This window comes from Delphinapterus leucas, chromosome 17 (assembly GCF_059928025.1).
Source record: "Delphinapterus leucas isolate spDelLeu-1000000601 "Yukka" chromosome 17, BTC_Dleu_Yukka2, whole genome shotgun sequence".
Classification (NCBI taxonomy): domain Eukaryota; kingdom Metazoa; phylum Chordata; class Mammalia; order Artiodactyla; family Monodontidae; genus Delphinapterus; species Delphinapterus leucas.
In genome coordinates, this window is record NC_143145.1 from 29,176,950 (window position 1) to 29,195,407 (window position 18,458).

Consider the following 18,458-nt stretch of genomic DNA (forward strand, 5'->3'; position numbering starts at 1 on the left):
CCAGATCCTACTGTCGCACGGGCATTAAGTTCCCTAAAAACTACATATCCCAATATGCAACAGAGCCAACTTCCCCGTGGGCACTACGTTACCCAGAAGGGATGTTACGCCGCAGTGTTTTCTGGGATGGGAAGCACGCCGCCTCCCAGCCACGGTAATATGCGTGAAGCGCGGACCTTTCAACCCGAACTTTATTAATTCTCCGGCTAGGCCCCTGGAAGGCGATGGAGGTGGCCGCTAATTGCTCCCTGCGGGTGAAGAGACCTCTGTTGGATCCCCGCTTCGAGGGTTATAAGCTTTCCCTCGAGCCACTGCCCTGTTACCAGCTGGAGCTTGACGCAGGTGGGTAGCGGCGGTGCCCCCTAGTACTCTGTTCCTTTCTCCTTTTGGCTTCCGAAACTCGACGCTTCCCGCATTTTCTTCTTTTCTGACTCCGTGTAGCCAGGCGACCGTGGCCTTCCTCACGGCCTGCCGGGCAGGGGTGGACCAGAGTGGCTGGTTCTGGAGAATGATGCCCATCCCCGGCCCCCGAGGGAGCCGCCTTCGAGTGGCTCTGCCGTATCGGGACCCTGGGCCGGCTCTAGGCTCCGCTGCCCGTGCTCCGAGGTCCTGCATGCGGGTGCTTTCTGGGCTCCGCCCGCCTGTCGGTCCTGGCCTGGCCTCTGCTGCGGAGAGAGCTCAGGGCAGGCTTTCCTCCTGGAGCATTCCCTGTAAACGTGTGCGTTGAGAAGTCACACCTCTTTGGAGGACCTTCTGCTTCTGTTTCCTCTGGCCGAGACCCAGTTCTTAGAAGAGAAACTCCATTGCAGTTAGGAGCGTTTTCAATTACCTACGCGCCATCAGATTAAGGACTCTATCGTAGATTACATCTCGAGAAATACTTGAGGAAAAGTTGGTTTAGTACCCAGACTTCTACTACTTGTTTTGTTTATCTGTAGGTGGCGGGAATATTCATCCTTGTTTTTACAAGGTATGTCATTTTTGTTAATGATAAAGAGCTCAAAGATTGCATTTTTAATACACAGCCCTGCTGATTCTGATGCATGATGTCAGTGGATCACACTTTGAGAAGCAATCTAGAGTTAATAAGTTTTATAGAATCAAATACATGTTTATTCATTTAATATATAAATTATATAAGTTCAGAAATCTCTGTTGAGAGCCTGTTTTATGTTACATGTTGATACAATCAAGATGAATATGACACAGCCAGTAACATAAAAATGCTGTTGTCTAGTTAGGAAGAAAAGTGTAAGCAAATAATTACAAGACAGTAAGGCAGTGATAGGGATATGTACAAAACATATTGATAATGTTTCAGTATCTTTCCCAAACCAGCCTGGGACATCTGGGAAAGCTTCCAAAAGAAGTTGATATCTAAGTTGAGCTTTAAAGAATAGGTAGTTGATCAGGGTAAGAGAAAATGAGCTTGATGTTTCTTTTCATTCCCTTCCTTTCTCTCTCCCACCCCATATAAATGAATGATACCACCATGTTAGTTAGCCTTGCATTAAAAAACCACCCCAAAACTCAGTGGCTCAAAACAGTAAGCAGTTATTATTGCTTACAAGCCTACAGGTCAGCTAGGTGGTTCTAGTCATGACTGTACTTTCTCATATGTTTGGGGTTTCTCTGGCTGTAGGCTGGTTTAAGATGATTTCAGATGGTCTTTATCCTTCAGCATGCTGGCACAGGGTTATTCCAAGAGTCTTGTCTTGAAGAGTTTTTCAAGCTCTGATTGCAGTAAGTGTGCTATTGTCCCGTTGGCCGAAGCAAGTCGTATAATCAAGCTTAGAGTCAATATGGGAAGCTCAAACCAAAGGGCATAATAGGTCCAGGGAAGCATAAAAAATTGGGACTACTAGTGCAGGTTGACATAATTGCTCATGCGAGAGTCACCTTTGGTGTATTTCTTCTCTTTTATCCCCTATTGTTTCTCAGCAAATCTAGTCAGCTCAAAATCTTGACTTCTCCATGCCTCTACCGTTGTGCAAATCCTTGTTATCTCTTACCTGAACTATAGTACCTTCCTGACTAGGCTTCCTGCCTTCGATTTTGGGCTCCTTCATTCCATTCTTTGGAAGGCAGTACTTATAGTTTTTATTGATAACTCTGCATTTGTTTGATATCTGTTTCCTCCAGTAGACTGTGAGCTCCATGGATACAGTGGTGTTTCTCTTGTGCTTGGCATAGTGGGTACTCAATACATTGAGTGAATGAAGAAGAGAGGTTGTTGAGGTCATTCCATTCATGGGAAGCATGAGCAAACCGAAAAAATTAGATTGTGTGCAGGGCCCTACTGCTGTATTGCCTGAGCAAAAAATCTACTGGGAAAATGAGAGGACTTAGGTGAGGGCACGTTTTGTCTTTTGGACTTTATCCTGTGAGTCAGTGTTTCCCAGACTTTTCCATGGGCAATTACAATAAAAAATAAAGCTCAGCTGTCATTGATTTACCAACTTTTTAATTTGCTAAGTGCAGGTGTTTCTTAAGAACTGTCACGTACTCACCCACCCTTTCATAAACAAAAGGATATTTTGACACCAAAAAAGCAGGAAGCAAAATCTCACAATAAATAGTCCTCTTAATCGAATACATTAACTTTATGAAAAGCTGAGTTGTTCTTTTACGCCCCTCATTTCACCAGTGTTGGTCTTAGATTCTGTTTGGGATGCACAGGTGGAGGTGATGAGGTGCCATTTAGGGTTTTAAGTGTGGAAGGGAAGTGGCAGGTTTGGGGATTCAGTAGTTCACTCCTAGGCTCTGTGGAGATTGAGTTTGGAAGATGAGGGGAATGGAGATGGGGAGACCAGCTTGGAGGCTTTACAACAGTTCACATGAGGAGCTTTCATTAAGAATTAATTACTTGAGGAGGAGGATGAAGAAGAGGTTAATTCTTTTAAAAACTGCCATTTCTAGAGGTATTGTGAGGTGTGATTGAGCTACTTCTCCTGACAGTTTGATTTCTTTTATAACCAACCTAAAGGGTTCATGTTAATTCAGCAGACTGTTGGTGGGCACCTGTGGTGTGTGAAGCTTCCCAATTGGGATGTGAGAATGAAGATGTGGTGTCTGGTCTCAACTTGCTTGGAGCTTTGAGTTTTATTCTCTTGTCTTAAATGTTATTAAGTTGTTCTGAAACCCCCTATGCTACATAAACAGTAAATGTCACTTTGTCTTTTTCTTTTCCAAAGAACTAAGCAAAAAAACCTTTTGTATAAAATTGTAACTGCCCTTTGAGCCAGCAGTTCCACTTCTGGACATTTATCTTATATTTTTTCCCTAGACTCTTCATTAAGTAAATGTATATATTTTCCTCCTATATTTCACCTAGCTAACTCATACTCTGTTCTTTCATCTTGGTTTACATGTTACTCAGATTCCTTTCTTGACTATCTAGTAAAAATCTATACTATAGAATCTATACAAATTACAATCTGTACTTTTCCACAGTACCTGATTCTTCATAGACTTTATCACACTTTAGCATTTGGTGTTTCTCTGCTATATCCATTTCTCTGCTAAGACTGCTAGTTCTGTATTGAGGGTCCTGTGTCCGTCTTTTTCAGTGTTTCATCTCTGGAGCTGCAGCATGACTGATGAATAATAGAAGATTTTATATCAAAACCTAAACAGCTTTATTGAGCTATAACAATAATCTACACATATCTAAGTGTATAGGTTGATAAGTTTTGACATATGTTCATATACACTCATGAATTCATCACCACAATCAAGATATTAAACTTAGGGCTTCCCTGGTGGCGCAGTGGTTGAGAGTCCGCCTGCCGATGCAAGGGACACGGGTTCATGCCCCGGTCCGGGAAGGAAGATTCCACAGGCCGTGGAGCGGCTGGGCCTGTAAGCCATGGCTGCTGAGCCTGCGCGTCCGGAGCCTCTGCTCCGCAAAGGGAGAGGCCATAACAGTGAGAGGCCCACCTACTGCAAAAAAAAAAAAAAAAAAAAAAGATATTAAACTTAGCTACCATCCCCAAAAGTTCCCTTGTGTCTTTCTGTAACTGGCCCTCTGTTCCTCCCTCTCCCCTCTCAGTCCCTAAGCCACAACTGCTCTGTCACTGTAGATTCGTTTGTATTTTCTAAAGTATTATATACATAGAATTACACAGTATGTACTTTCTTGTCTGGCTTCTCTTACTCAGCATAATTACTTTGAATTTATTCTTGTTGCATGAGAGAGAGATTTTGAAATCTCTGGCTATAATTGTGGATTTTTCTCTTCTTCCTTGCAGTTCTGTCAGTTTTTGCTTCATATATTTTATGTTGCATAAACATTATTGATTATTATGTTCTCTTGATAAATTGACCACTTTATCATTATGAAAGAACCTTTATATCCTTGGCGATAGTCTGCCCTGAATTCTCCTGTTTGATAGTAAAATAGTCACTTCAGCTTTCTTCTAATTAATGTTACCATAGTGTATACATATATATCTTCCATTCTTTTACTTTTAACCTATTTGTGTCTTAGTATTTAACATGCATTTCTTTCTTTTTTTAAAATTTATTTTATTGAAGTATAGTTGATTACAATGTTGTGTTGATAACATTTCTTTTTGGCAAAAATAGGTCTTTTTTATTCAAACTGATAGTCTTTATCTTGTGATAAGACTTTACATTTAATGTGTTTATTGATTTTGTTAGGTTTGGGTCTTTCATCTTGCTGTTGGTAGTCTGTTGGTCCCATTTAGTCTTTGGGAGAATGGAAGTTTCCTGCTTTTCTGCCTTCTTTTGGATTGAGTGTTTTTAAATGAATCCATTTTTATCACATTTGTTGGCTTATTAGCTATAGCTCTTTGTTTTGTTATTTTAGGGTTTATAGTATACATCTTTAAATTATTACATGGTGCATTCAAATGATATTGTACTGTTTCATGTGTAGTATAAGAACTTAACAAAAGTATACTTCCATTTCCTTTATGCTATTGTTGTTGTGCATTTTACTTTTACATATTACTATAAACTTGTAATAAGTTGTTATTATTTTTGTTTAAATAGTTAATTATCTCTTAAAGAGAAGTAAAAAGTAGAGAAAAAAATCTTATATATTTACATTTCTGGTGCTCTTCATTCCTTTATGTAGATCCATATTTTTATCTGTATAATTTTCCTCCGCCTGAAGGACTTTTAATATTTCTTGCAGTGTGGGTCTTCTGGTGATTAAATATTTCAGCTTTTGTATGTCTGAAAACATTTTTATTTTGCCTTGATTTTCAAAAGATACTTTTGCTATGTGCGGAATTCTAGGTTAACAGCTTTTTGCTTTCAGTACTTTAAAGATGTTACCCCTTGTCTTATTACTTTTATTGTTTCTGATGAGAAATTGTATGTTAGCCTTTGTTCTTTTATGCATAATATCTTTTTCTTCTCTGGCTGCTTTTAAGACTTTTCTCTTTCATATTGGTTTGGAGCGGTTTGATTATGTTGTGTGTTGATGTGGTTTTCCTCATGATACTTGTGCTTGGGGTTTGTTGAACTTCCTAGATCCATGGGTTTATAGTTTTCATCAAGTTTGGAAAGTTTTCAGCCATTATTTCTTCCAGTTTTTTTTTTTTTTTTTCCTCTGTTTTCTCCTTTGAGGAATCTAGTTACCCATTTTTGGATTACTGGAAGTTAACCCCAGCTCATCAATGTTCTTTTTATTTTTTTCTGTTTTTTTTACATCTTTCTTTGGGTTTTTTTGTTTGTTTTTTTGGCCCTGCTGCGCAGCATGCAGGATCTTAGTTCCCCGACCAGAGATTGAACCTGTGCCCCCTGCAGTGAAAGCATGGGAGTTTTAATCACTGGATCACCAGGGGAGTCCCTTAAATCTGTTTTATTTTGGATAGTTTCTATTTTCATGCCTTTAATTTCACTAATCTTTTTTTTTGCAATGTCTATTCTGTCATTAATCCCATCTAGTGTATTTTTCATCTTAGCTATTGTAGTTTTCATCTCTAGAAGTTTGATTTAAATGATTTTTAATACCTTTCATGTCTCTGGTTGTCATTTTGAACATTTGGAATGTACTTTAATAAATATTTTAATTTTTTTAATTTAATGTTTCATTAAACATTTTAATGTTTTAAAACATTTTAATGTTTTGTTCTGCTAATTATAACTTCTGTGTCAGTTATGTGTTGCCTTCTGTCGATTGGGTATTCTCATTGTGGGTTTTGTTTTCTTTCCTCTTTGCATGCCTGGTAATCTTTGGATGCAAAAAGTTGTGGATTTTACCCTATTGAGTGTAAGACATTTTTGTATCCTTATAAATCTTCTTGAACTTTGTTCTGTGATGCAGTTGAGTTACTTGGATTAATTAGATTAATTCCACTAGGTCTTGCGTTTATGCTTTTTTAGCCTTGTCTGGAGCAATGCTCAGTCTATGGCTGATTATTCCTCACCACTGAGACAAGACTTTTCTGTGTACTCTGCCTATGAATTCGGAGTTTTCTCTGGTCTGCCTAGTGGGAACAGTGACAGCTCCTAGCCTTGTGTGAGTACCCAACACTGTTCCCTCTAATCCGTTCAGACGGTTCTTTCCCTAGTCTGGGGTAGTTTGCTCAGACATATGCCATTAGTTCTCTGCTGAATATTTGAGAGAGACTCTCTGCAGATCTCTGGAGTTCTCTCTCTCTATGGCTCTCTCTTCTCTGGTACTCTGTCCGATGAACTGTAGCTGTCTTGGTCTCCCCAGACTTTCAGCTCAGAAATCTCAACCCAGGGAGCTGGTCAGGTTCTACCTCACTTTCCCCTCTTTGTGATGTGGGCTGGAAACTCACTCATGGCACTAAGCTGGGGCAGTAGTAGAGCTCACCTCATTTGTTTCTCATCTCTTAACGATCACTATCCTTTGTTGCCTGTTGTCTTGTGTCTTGAAAGTTATTGTTTCATGTAATTTTGTCTGGTTCATTTTATTTTGTCTTACTGGTTGTTTCTGAGGGAGGGATAAATCTGATTACTATTATTCCATCTTGGCTGCTCAACGCATATTTTTAAGGGAAAAATAATTTTATAGAGTGGTAGAGCTAGAAACAAAATTAAAATGGGTTAATGAGGGTAATGAGAAAATGGGAGTGTAGACTCTTTTTTAGAGAAGTACAGGGTGGGAGAGAGCTCTGCTTTGAGTGCAGAGCAAAGAAGAGGAAATCTTTTTCATGTGTTTTGAGAGTGGGGAAGTTTTCAGCATATTTAAGTGGAGGAGAAGGGGCCAGTGGAGAGGAGATAACCTGAGGAGAGGCCTAGAAGAGGCAGGAGAGAATGGAATCATAAACAGCTGTGAGAATTAGCCTTGGGAGGGAGAAGAGGAACCGGGAGATTAACACTTACTCTTTTTCTTAGGTGTCACGTAGCAAATACTTCACATAATTTAAACTTGTCAATAATTTCACAGGATAAGTATTATTAACTTTTATTACAGGTGAGGAATCAGGGTAGAAAGTTAGGTAACTTAACCTTAGCCATCAGTGGCTAACCTGACCCTACAGCTCATGCTTTTTCTAATGCACTTTGTGGTCTCTGGGCTGTTTCTTCAGGGCAGGGAGAATAAAAGCTGGCGAAGGTTCAGGCTATAATTGGAATAAAGGGAGAGAAGAGCCATGTAACTTATTTATGTAAGTTTACTATAAAATTCATGCCTACTCTTCTGGAGGAAAATTTGGGGAAGAGAAGCTGTGTTATGGTGCAGAAGCATTGTATAGAAGAGTAGCGGGAGCAATGCTGCTAATTCTAGCCCTGCCTTGTTCTGTACATTTTGCTTCAGAACTAATACAAACCTGTACTCTTGCTGTTTTACATCTTTATATGCAAAGAGCAAACACAGTAACTAGGTGAACAGAAGACTTAACTGATCATTTTTAGAAGATAAATGGTCTAAGAAGTGACCTTTGTGAGTTAACGTTCTTTGGCCCTTCCCCTCCTTTAAAAAAAATACTGTACTTATGTAAGTATTAGATTGAATCATATTCAGTTGGTGTCAAAAGAGTTGAATATTGACAATTTCATGTGGTTCAACCTAACTGTGTATTTTGAAAGGACAAGAAGCAGTAATTGTGACCACTGTTAGCACGATTAGGACACAGAGATCATGTCTGTTTTATTTACCAGTATTTGCCCAATGCCAAGCACCATGTCGGGCCCATAGTAGACATTCAATAAATAATTTGTGAATGAAAAACTATAGGTTTTTGAGGTTCCATGCATGTTTTATAAGAAATATAGGTAAAGATTAAGGGAGATTCCCTTTTTGTTAGGCCCTAAGTTCTTTTTCATAGAATAAGAGAGAAGGCTTTTTCAGCAAAGCTGTTTTATTTCTAATGTAAGATAATGTTAATAAAATATTTTACTACAGTGGCTTCTTAGCCCTCTGTTAAAGAGGTTCCTCTTCTTCAGTCATATCAAAGATCAAGCTGGATTGGAGACTCCCTGCTGTCCACCCCTCCCTTAGTCTTTACAAAAGAGCCCCATCAGTGGTTAAGCTCTGTCACATTCTGGACATTGCTTTTCTCCTTTCATTTTTCTCTGCCTGCCCTTTTATACTCAAGTTGATTGACAGGGTAAATGCAATAACTTTTCCTTTCTCATTTGGGGCCAGAGAGGTGGCCTTTTTCTGAGCACTGTCAGCTTTTGCAAAATAGCAAGTATGTAATGTGCCCTTCATTTGTGTCCTAATAACCTACATAAATTAATCTTGTCAGAATGCAGCAACCTAAGACTTAGACTATTTCATGGTTTCCTAATAATGGTTTTCCAGAATCAATACAGTTACAGACAAGGTGTTGTACCAAGGCAAATGGCTAAGAAGTCTCTGGCTTGTTCAGGTTTGGTCAGGGGTCTTTGGTACAAATATGAAGAAAATGTATTTGTTGTATCATTGCCTAATATTACTGCTTTGGAACATTCTGTTACCACGTACACTTCCTGCAGCATCGAGTTGAATCCACACAGTGGTGCTAGAAAAACAAGAATTAATGATTGTTTCCCTTCTAATCAGTGAATATGTATTTTTAACTTCCTTATAAAATAAACACTTCCTTGAGTCATGTAATAATTTCCTCAGCCTCTATCAAATCCATCACAAAGTTAAAATGATTTAACCTCTGATAGGTCTCCAAATTTCAACCATCCTTTACCTGGATGACTGCAGTAGCTTCCTGGTGGATCTTCCTGGGCTTACTTTGCTTTGCTCTGGTCTGTTTTCCATAGGTAGTTATAAGTAACCTTTTTTTAATTTTTTTATTTTTTTATTTTTGGCTGCGTTGGGTCTTCGTTGTTGCGCGTGGGCTTTCTCTAGTTGCGGCAAGCGGGGACTACTCTTCATTGCGGCGCATGGGCTTCTAATTGCAGTGGCTTCTCTTGTTGCAGAGCATGGGCTCTAGGCACGCGGGCTTCAGTAGTTGTGGCATGCAGGCTCAGTAGTTGTGGCTCGCGGGCTGTAGAGCACAGGCTCAGTAGTTGTGGCGCGTGGGCTTAGTTGCTCCGCGGCATGTGGGATCTTCCTGGACCAGGGTTCGAACCCGTGTCCCCTGCACTGGCAGGCGGATTCTTAACCACTGCGCCACCAGGGAAGTCCCTATAAGCAACCTTTTATACATTCGAATCTGGACTTTACTCTCCTGCTTAAAAGTTCTTAAATGAGCTCTTATTACATTGAGTTTATCAACAATGACAAATAAAGGCAAGGCCTTTTGTGATCCAGCTTCTGCCCAGTTCTCTAGCTTTATTCACCTGTTGCCTTTCCTTGTGCAGTTCTCCATGTTGCTCTGTATTTCAGCCAGTCTGGCTGACTTTTAGTTTTTTGAACACAAGTGTTTCCTTCTACTTTCGCCTGCTCTCATTTTGCCTGTGATAAGTAGTTTGTGTGTGTGTGTGTGTGTGTGTGTGTGTGTGTGTAGGGATGTTTCTTAACTCTACCTTGTCCTTTGTAGCTTGGCTCAAATTTTTTAAAGCCTTCTTTAATCTCCCCAAGTAGATCAGCTTCCAGTGTTATTTGTTCTCACAGTATCCAATACTTTTCCTTTATAACATTTATTACAGTTTAATTATATATTTATTTATTTGACTAACGTCCATTTCCCCACTGGATCATAAGTGTTAAGAAGGTAGATTCTGTGCTCTTTTCTCATCATTGTATCATTTGTGCCTATTAAAATATTTGCTAAATAAATGAATGAATAAATGTAAGTCAGCCAGGCCTCAAGGCAGGTAATAGAAGTACGAACAGGTGAGCATTTGGGGAAAAAAGATGAAAATACTTGCAATCAGAATACAGTAAGGTGAGCTTCATAATTAAGGTAAAATATTGGCCCAGCATAGTCTACTTATGTATCTCCTGTTGGAGCAGAAATTAATTCTAGGTCACTGGTAGCCCTGAACTATAAGTTTCTCTCTACATAGAAGGGAAGGAGGAGTGGGAGGCAGAGATCAGGCTTGGCAGATTTAAAATTATGGAAGCAGGACTTCCCTGGTGGCGCAGTGGTTAAGAATCTGCCAGGGTTTGGGCCCTGGTCCAGGAAGATCCCACATGCCACGGAGCAACTAAGCCCGTGCGCCACGACTACTAAGCCCGTGCGCCACGACTGCTGAGCCCGCATGCCACAACTACTGAGGCCTGCGCGCCTAGAGCCCGTGCTCTGCAACAAGAGAAGCCACCGCAGTGAGAAGCCCATGCACCGCCACGAAGAGTAGCCCCCACTCACCACAACTAGAGAAAGCCCGTGCGCAGCAGCGAAGACCCAATGCAGCCAAAAATAAAATAAATAAGCAAATAAATAAATAAAAAGGAAACATAAAATGATGGAAGCAGCTAAGAGAGTAGATCTTAAAAGTTCTTATAACTAGAAGAACAGTTGTAACTATGAGGTGATGTCTGTGTTAAGTAAACTTATTTTGATAATCATTTCACAATAAATACATATATCAAATCATTATGTTGTGTACCTTAAACTTATACAATGTCATATGCCAACTACATCTCAATAAAGCTGGAACAAGGTAAAATAAAGTTATGGAAGCTTCCAATGCCCTAGTGGAAAAAACACTGTTCTTTAAATAAGAAACCTTGTTTCTGTTCCAGATATGATCACTGTTTTGTTCTGTACTCTTGGGAAAGATGTGGTATAGCATTAGAGAAGTCACCATTTGCACTTACATTTATTTCCATAATTATTTTGTGGGATAATAAAAACATTCTCTTTATTTCTTAATGTGTGGTAAAAAATGAACGAGGTGATAGAGGTAGAGCATTTTAAAAAGCACACACTTTATAAAGTGTACTTAATATTTGCCCAGAAAACAGGAAATCTTTCAATTTTATGATTTCTCTGTCCTTTTTATTTATAATTACAAGGAAGAGGTACCTAAAAGAAAAGAGTGTGGTATGAAGAGCTCTATCTCCTCTGGCCACTGTATTCTGAGTTCTGTAAGGGCAGGGGCCTTGTCAGTTTTACTCACTGTTTATCCTCTGCACACAGTGCCTAGTAGGGGCCCAGAAATTGTTTTTGAAATGAAAAATGTAGTGAATTGTCCTGAGGCCTTGGTAATTAGTATTCTGTGATTTTTTTGCCTTGTTGGCATTCTGCAGAAAAGAACAATCTGAGGCAGAACTCTTGATGTTTGTTTATTTTTCTTATATTTCAGCTGTGGCAGAAGTAAAACTTCGAGATGATCAGTATACACTGGAACACATGCATGCTTTTGGAATGTATAATTACCTACACTGTGATTCATGGTATCAAGACAGTGTCTACTATGTTGATAGCCTTGGAAGAATTATGAATTTAACAGTGATGCTGGTAAGAAAAAAATTTGTAATACTAGGATTTTCCAATAAATTTGTTACTTAATTTTCCCTTTTCATCTAATGTCTAGAGAATTGAGGTACACATACCTTTAATATATGGAATCCTATCATCAGTTTATGTAAGGCTTCATTTTGTTTAATTCAATTTTAATTTTTCCCCTTATTCCTGTTACTTAAATTTACTTATTCCCCTCCACTCTTAGCAACAGGCAACTACTCTGATGTGTTGTATATGTCAATATTGATGTAACTGCTTTTTCTATGTGAGTAGTTAATCCTATGACAGTGGATTTATCTGTTTTTTCCTTTTAGTTAATTTTTGCTTTATGTATTTTTAAGTATGTTAATTGGGTGCAGACATTTTATCAATAGGATTGTTTTGTCTGTTATGCAACGTCCTTTTAACATTATAAAATATCCCTCTTTATCTCTGGGCTCTGGGAATAATTTGTCTTGAAGTCTTCTGATATTAATATAGCTGTCCTGGCTTTTTTTGTTTGTTTGTTTAATTAGTATTTGTCTTCTTCTTTCCATTTTCTTTGAATTTGTCAGTGTTGTTATTTTTAAAGTGTGTCTCTTGTAAAGAGCATATAGTTGGGTCTTGTTTTTTATCCAGAATGACAATCTTTGTCCTTTAATTGGCTTAGTACATTTATATTTAATGTCATTACTGATATGGCTGGGTTTATGTTACCGTTTGCTAATTCTTTCCATTTTGTCCCATCTGCTCTTTGTTCCTTTGTGTCTCTCTTCCTATCTGTTTTTTTAATTCATCACAGTTTTTCTTTTTAAAAATTTTTTTTCTTAAAATTCCACTTAATTTTCTCTTTTAGCTTTTTATTTAAACCTGTTTGTATTGTTATTATTTTTAATGGTTAATGTAGAGATTGTAGTACTCATCCTTAATTTATCCTACTTTGCCTCCAATTAATGTTATTCCACTTTAAAAAAAATGTAAAAATCTTATGATATTATAATTCCTTTTACTTTTCCATCCTCTGCGCTATTGTCATACATTTTATACTTCTTCATATGTTGTAAGCTTCACAATACATTGTTAATGTATTTGCTTTAAGTAATCAGTGGTCTGTCAGTAGCTTCCTGACTACTCTGCTCCTTTCAGCTTTCCTTTGTGTTGCATCTACAGAATAATCTATCCAGTTTGCTTGTTTAATCTTATCACTTCTCATTTAAATTCCTAAAATATTTCCTTTATGACAAAATCCACACTTATTAATATGTAATTTTAGAATAGATAATGCATTCATGTGATTTAAAAAACAAGAAATTTAAAAAGGTATTTAGTAAAGTCTCTCTGACCCCAGTTTTATCTGTCCTGTGTTCAGTACCCCTTTTCCCTCCGTAACTTCTTCTTATTAGTTTCTTGTATATTCTTCCAGAGGTGGGGTTTTTTGTGTGTGTGTTTGTTTGATTTTGATTTTCCTAGCAAGTATAAGCATAAAGTGATGTATTTGTTTAAAAAATACAAACTCCTCACCTTGGCAAATGCAGCTTATAATGCCCTTTTCTCCAGCCTTGTCTTTCACCACTTTGTACACTACATTCTAACAATACTAAACTCTTGCAGTTACTGAAACATGCTCTGTATCCTTTTCCCTCCAGCCCTTTTCCCACATAATTTACTCTACCTGAAACATTCTCTCTTACTTGTGTGTCAGGTTGTTTCCCAGTCTTCACTTGAGTTTCAGCTAACTATTTCATCTAGGAGGCTTGATGACGTCCTCCCTTTGTTCCCCCAGGGATATTCAAACCATTGGCTCTCAGATCTGCACGGACTTTGAATTCCTGCTAGGCCAGGGGTTGGCAGACTTCTTCTGCACGGGGCCAGATAATAAATGTTACAGGGTTTATGGACCAGTCTTATGTCACAGGTGCTCAGTTTTGCTGTAGTAATGTTAAAACAGCAGTTCACGATATGTAAACAGTGATTGTGGCTGTGTTCCAATAAAACTTTATTTGCAAAACCAACAGGCTAATTTGGCTCATGGGCTATAGTTTGCCAACACTTGGTCTAGGCTGTGGGTCTTTCTTATATTTCTGTAATCCTAGCAGCCAGCAGAAGGCTTAATCAGTATGTTTATACAATGGATAACAGTTGTTTAAAGCTTGTTCTTACTCTTTGGAGTTGGCTTTTCATTCTTTTTTTTTTTTTTTTTCCCCTTTGTGGTACGCGGGCCTCTCACTGTTGTGCCCTCTCCCGTTGCGGAGCACAGGCTCCGGACGCACAGGCTCAGCGGCCATGGCTCACAGGCCTAGCCGCTCTGCGGCATGTGGGATCTTTCCGGACCGGGGCACGAACCTGTGTCCCCTGCATTGGCAGGTGGACTCTCAACCACTGCGCCACCAGGGAAGCCCGGCTTTACATTCTTGATAGGATCTTTTTATTCTTCAGGTACAAGTATGAGTCTGGTTTGTTGAGATAATTTTACTGAAAAAGAAAGATTTATTTTTCTTCAACAAACATGTATTGAATACAGCTGCATGCTTTGTAGCCACACAGACAAATAAATTGATAATGTCACAGCGGAAGTAAGGATAAGATGCAGAAGTAGTATGGAGGAGGAAATAGTTTACTACTATGCATGGCTAGGAGAGGGATGTGGATAGGGTCACATTTTAGAGCCAGAAGCTTGGTTTCATCAGTTCACTCATTGATAATCATGATTTGGGATACTAATTCCAACTTAAATCAAAAGATTGGAAATCTAGAATTAAAGCTCATGACTGCATTTGCAATACTGTAGATAAGCAGTGTGGACTGGTCAGTATATTTTTCTTCTATTGCAGAGTTTCCATAGGAAATAAAATTATTTTATTTATTTATTTATTTTGAGGAGACTATTTACAGCTTTCTTTTTTTTTAATTTTTAAATTTTATTTACTTTTTATACAGCAGGTTCTTATTACTCATCAGTTTTATACACATCAGTGTATACATGTCAGTCCCAATCGCCCAATTCATCACCCCCCCACCCCCACCCCATCCCCCTGCGGCTTCCCCCCTTGGTGTCCATACGTTTATTCTCTACATCTGTGTCTCAACTTCTGCCCCGCAAACCACTTCATCTGTACCATTTTTCTAGGTTCCACATACATGCATTAATATATGATATTTGTTTTTCTCTTTCTGACTTGCTTCACTCTGTATGACGGTCTCTAGATCCATCCACGTCTCAACAAATGACCCAATTTTGTTCCTTTTTATGGCTGAGTAATATTCCATAGTATATATATACCACATCTTCTTTATCCATTCGTCTGTCGATGGGCATTTAAGTTGCTTCCATGACCTGGCTATTGTAAATAGTGCTGCAATGAACATTGGGGTACATGTGTCTTTTTGAATTATGGTTTTATCAGGGTATATGCCTAGTAGTGGGATTGCTGGATCATATGGTAATTCTATTTTTAGTTTTTTAAGGAACCTCCATACTGTTCTCCATAGTGGCTGTGTCAATTTACATTCCCACCAACACTACAAGAGGGTTCCCTTTTCTCCACACCCTCTCCAGCATTTGTTGTTTGTAGATTTTCTGATGATGCCCATTCTAACTGGTGTGAGGTGATACCTCATTGTAGTTTTGATTTGCATTTCTCTAATAATTAGTGATGTTGAGCAGCTTTTCATGTGCTTCTTGGCCATCTGTATGTCTTCTTTGGAGAAATGTCTGTTTAGGTCTTCTGCCCATTTTTGGATTGGGTTGTTTGTTTCTTTAAAATTGAGCTGCATGAGCTGTTTATATATTTTGGAGATTAATCCTTTGTCCGTTGATTTGTTTGCAAGTATTTTCTCCCATTCTGTGGGTTGTATTTTTGTCTTGTTTATGGTTTCCTTTGCTGTGCAAAAGCTTTGAAGTTTCATTAGGTCCCATTTGTTTATTTTTGGTTTTATTTCCATTACTCTAGGAGGCAGATCCAAAAAGATCTTGCTGTGATTTATGTCAAAGAGTGTTCTTCCTATGTTTTCCTCCAAGAGTTTTAGAGCGTCGGTCTTACATTTAGGCCTCTGATCGATTTTGAGTCTATTTTTGTGTATGGTGTTAGGGACTGTCCTAATTTCATTCTTTTACATGTAGCTGTCCAGTTTTCCCAGCACCACTTATTGAAGACACTGTCTTTTCTCCCTTGTATATCCTTGCCTCCTTTGTCTTAGATTAGTTGACCATAGGTGCGTGGGTTTATCTCTGGGCTTTCTATCTTGTTCCATTGATCTATGTTTCTGGTTTTGTGCCAGTACCATACTGTCTTGAATACTGTAGCTTTGTAATATAGTCTGAAGTCAGGGAGTCTGATTCCTCCAGCTCCGTTTTTTTCCCTCAAGACTGCTTTGGCTATTCAGGGTCTTTTGTGTCTCCATACAAATTTTAAGATTTTTTGTTCTAGTTCCGTAAAAAATGCCATTGGTAATTTGATAGGGATTGCATTGAACCTGTAGATTGCTTTGGGTAGTATAGTCATTTTCACAGTATTGATTCTTCCAATCCAAGAACATGGTATATCTCTCCATCTGTTGGTATCATGTTTAATTTCTTTCATCAGTGTTTATAGTTTTCTGCATACAGGTCTTCTGTCTCCCTAGGTAAGTTTATTTTTATGTATTTTAATTTTTTTGTTGCAATGATAAATGGGAGTGTTTCCTTAATTTCCCTTTCAGATTTTTCATCATTAGTGTATAGGAATGCAAGAGATTTCTGTGCATTAATTTTGTATCCTACTACTTTACCAAATTCATTGATTAGCTCTAGTAGTTTTCTGGTGGCATCTTTAGGATTCTCTCTATATAGTATCATGTCATGTGCAAACAGTGACAGTTTTACTTCTTCTTTTCCAATTTTATTCCTTTTATTTATTTTTCTTCTCTGATTGCCATGGCTAGGACTTCCACAACTATGTTGAATAATAGTGGTGAGAGTGGACATCCTTGTCTTGTTCCTGATCATAGAGGAAATGCTTTCAGTTTTTCACCATTGAGAATGATGTTTGCTGTGGGTTTGTCGTATATGGCCTTTATTATGTTGAGGTACGTTCCCTCTGTGCCCATTTTCTGGAGAGTTTTTATCATAAATGGGTGTTGAATTTTGTCAAAAGCTTTTCTCTGCATTCATTGAGATGATTATATGGTTTTTCTTCTTCAGTTTGTTGATATGGTGTATCACATTGATTGATTTGCGTATATTGAAGAATCCTTGCATCCTTTGTCATGGTGTATGATCCTTTTAATGTGTTGTTGAATTCTGTTTGCTAGTCTTTTGTTGATGATTTTTGCATCTATATTCATCAGTGATACTGGTCTGTAAATTTCTTTTTTTGTAGTATATTTGTCTGGTTTTGGCATCAGGGTGATGGTGGCCTCATAGAATGTGTTTGGGAGTGTTCCTTCCTCTGCAATTTTTTTGACGAGTTTGAGAAGGATGGGTGTTAGCTCTTCTCTAAATGTTTGATAGAATTCACCTGTGAAGCCATTGTTTGTTGGAAGATTTTTAATCACAGTTCCAATTCCATTACTTGTGATTGGTCTGTTCATATTTTCTACTTCTTCCTGGTTCAGTCTTGGAAGGTTATACCTTTCTAAGAATTTGTCCATTTCTTCCAGTTTGTCCATTTTATTGGCATAGAGTTGCTTGTAGTAGTCTCTTAGGATGCTTTGTATTTTGACGGTGTCGTAACTTCTCCTTTTTCATTTCTAATCTTATTGATTTGAGTCCTCTCCCTCTTTTTCTTGATGAGTCTGGCTAATGGTTAATCAATTTTGTTTATTTTCTCAAAGAACCAGCTTTTAGTTTTATTGACCTTTGCTATTGTTTTCTTTGTTTCTATTTCATTTATTTCTGCTCTGATCTTTATGATTTCTTTCCTTCTGCTAACTTTGGGTTTTGTTTGTTCTTCTCTCTCTAGTTCCTTTAGGTGTAAGTTTAGATTGTTTATCTGAGATTTTTCTTGTTTCTTGAGGTAGGCTTGTATAGCTATAAACTTCCCTCTTAGAACTCCTTTTGCTGCATCCCATAGGTTTTGGATCGTCGTGTTTTCATTGTCATTTGTCTCTAGGTATGTTTTGATTTCCTCTTTGATTTCTTCAGTGATCCTGTTGGTTATTTAGTAACATATTGTTTAGCCTCCACGTCTTTGTGTTTTTTACCATTTTTTCCCTGTAATTCATCTCTAATCTTGTAGAGTTGTGGTCAGAAAAGATGCTTGATATGATTTCAATTTTCTTAAATTTACTGAGGCTTGATTTGTGACCCAAGATGTGATCTATCCTGGAGAATGTTACGTGCACACTTGAGAAGAAAGTGTAATCTGCTGTTTTTGGATGGAATGTCCTATAAATATCAATTAAATCTATGTGGTCTCTTGTGTCATTTAAAGTTTCTGTTTTCTTATTTATTTTCATTTTGGATGATCTGTTCATTGACGTAAGTGAGGTGTTAAAGTCCCCCACTATTATTGTGTTATTGTCGATTTCCTTTTTAGCTGTTAGCAGTTGCCTTATTGTGTTATTGTCGATTTCCTTTTTAGCTGTTAGCAGTTGCCTTATGTATTGAGGTGCTCCTGTGTTGGGTGCATATGTATTTATAATTGTTACATCTTGGATTGATCCCTTGATCATTATGTAGTGTCCTTCCTTGTCTCTTGTAACATT

At 38.1% G+C, this 18,458-nt stretch overlaps 1 protein-coding gene across 2 annotated transcripts in view; it reads left to right on the top strand.

Annotated features, from left to right (window-relative positions):
• The first annotated feature begins 108 nt into the window (after nt 1–108).
• Nucleotides 109–18,458, top strand: part of NUDCD1 (NudC domain containing 1) — an 88,049-nt gene continuing 69,699 nt past the window's right edge. For both annotated transcript variants that reach the window (XM_022584579.3, XM_022584580.3), the window contains exons 1-2: nt 109–342; nt 11,635–11,789. In XM_022584579.3, coding sequence (XP_022440287.1) covers nt 225–342; nt 11,635–11,789 — 273 coding nt within the window. In that variant the 5' untranslated portion in view covers nt 109–224. The remainder of the gene's footprint in view (nt 343–11,634; nt 11,790–18,458) is intronic.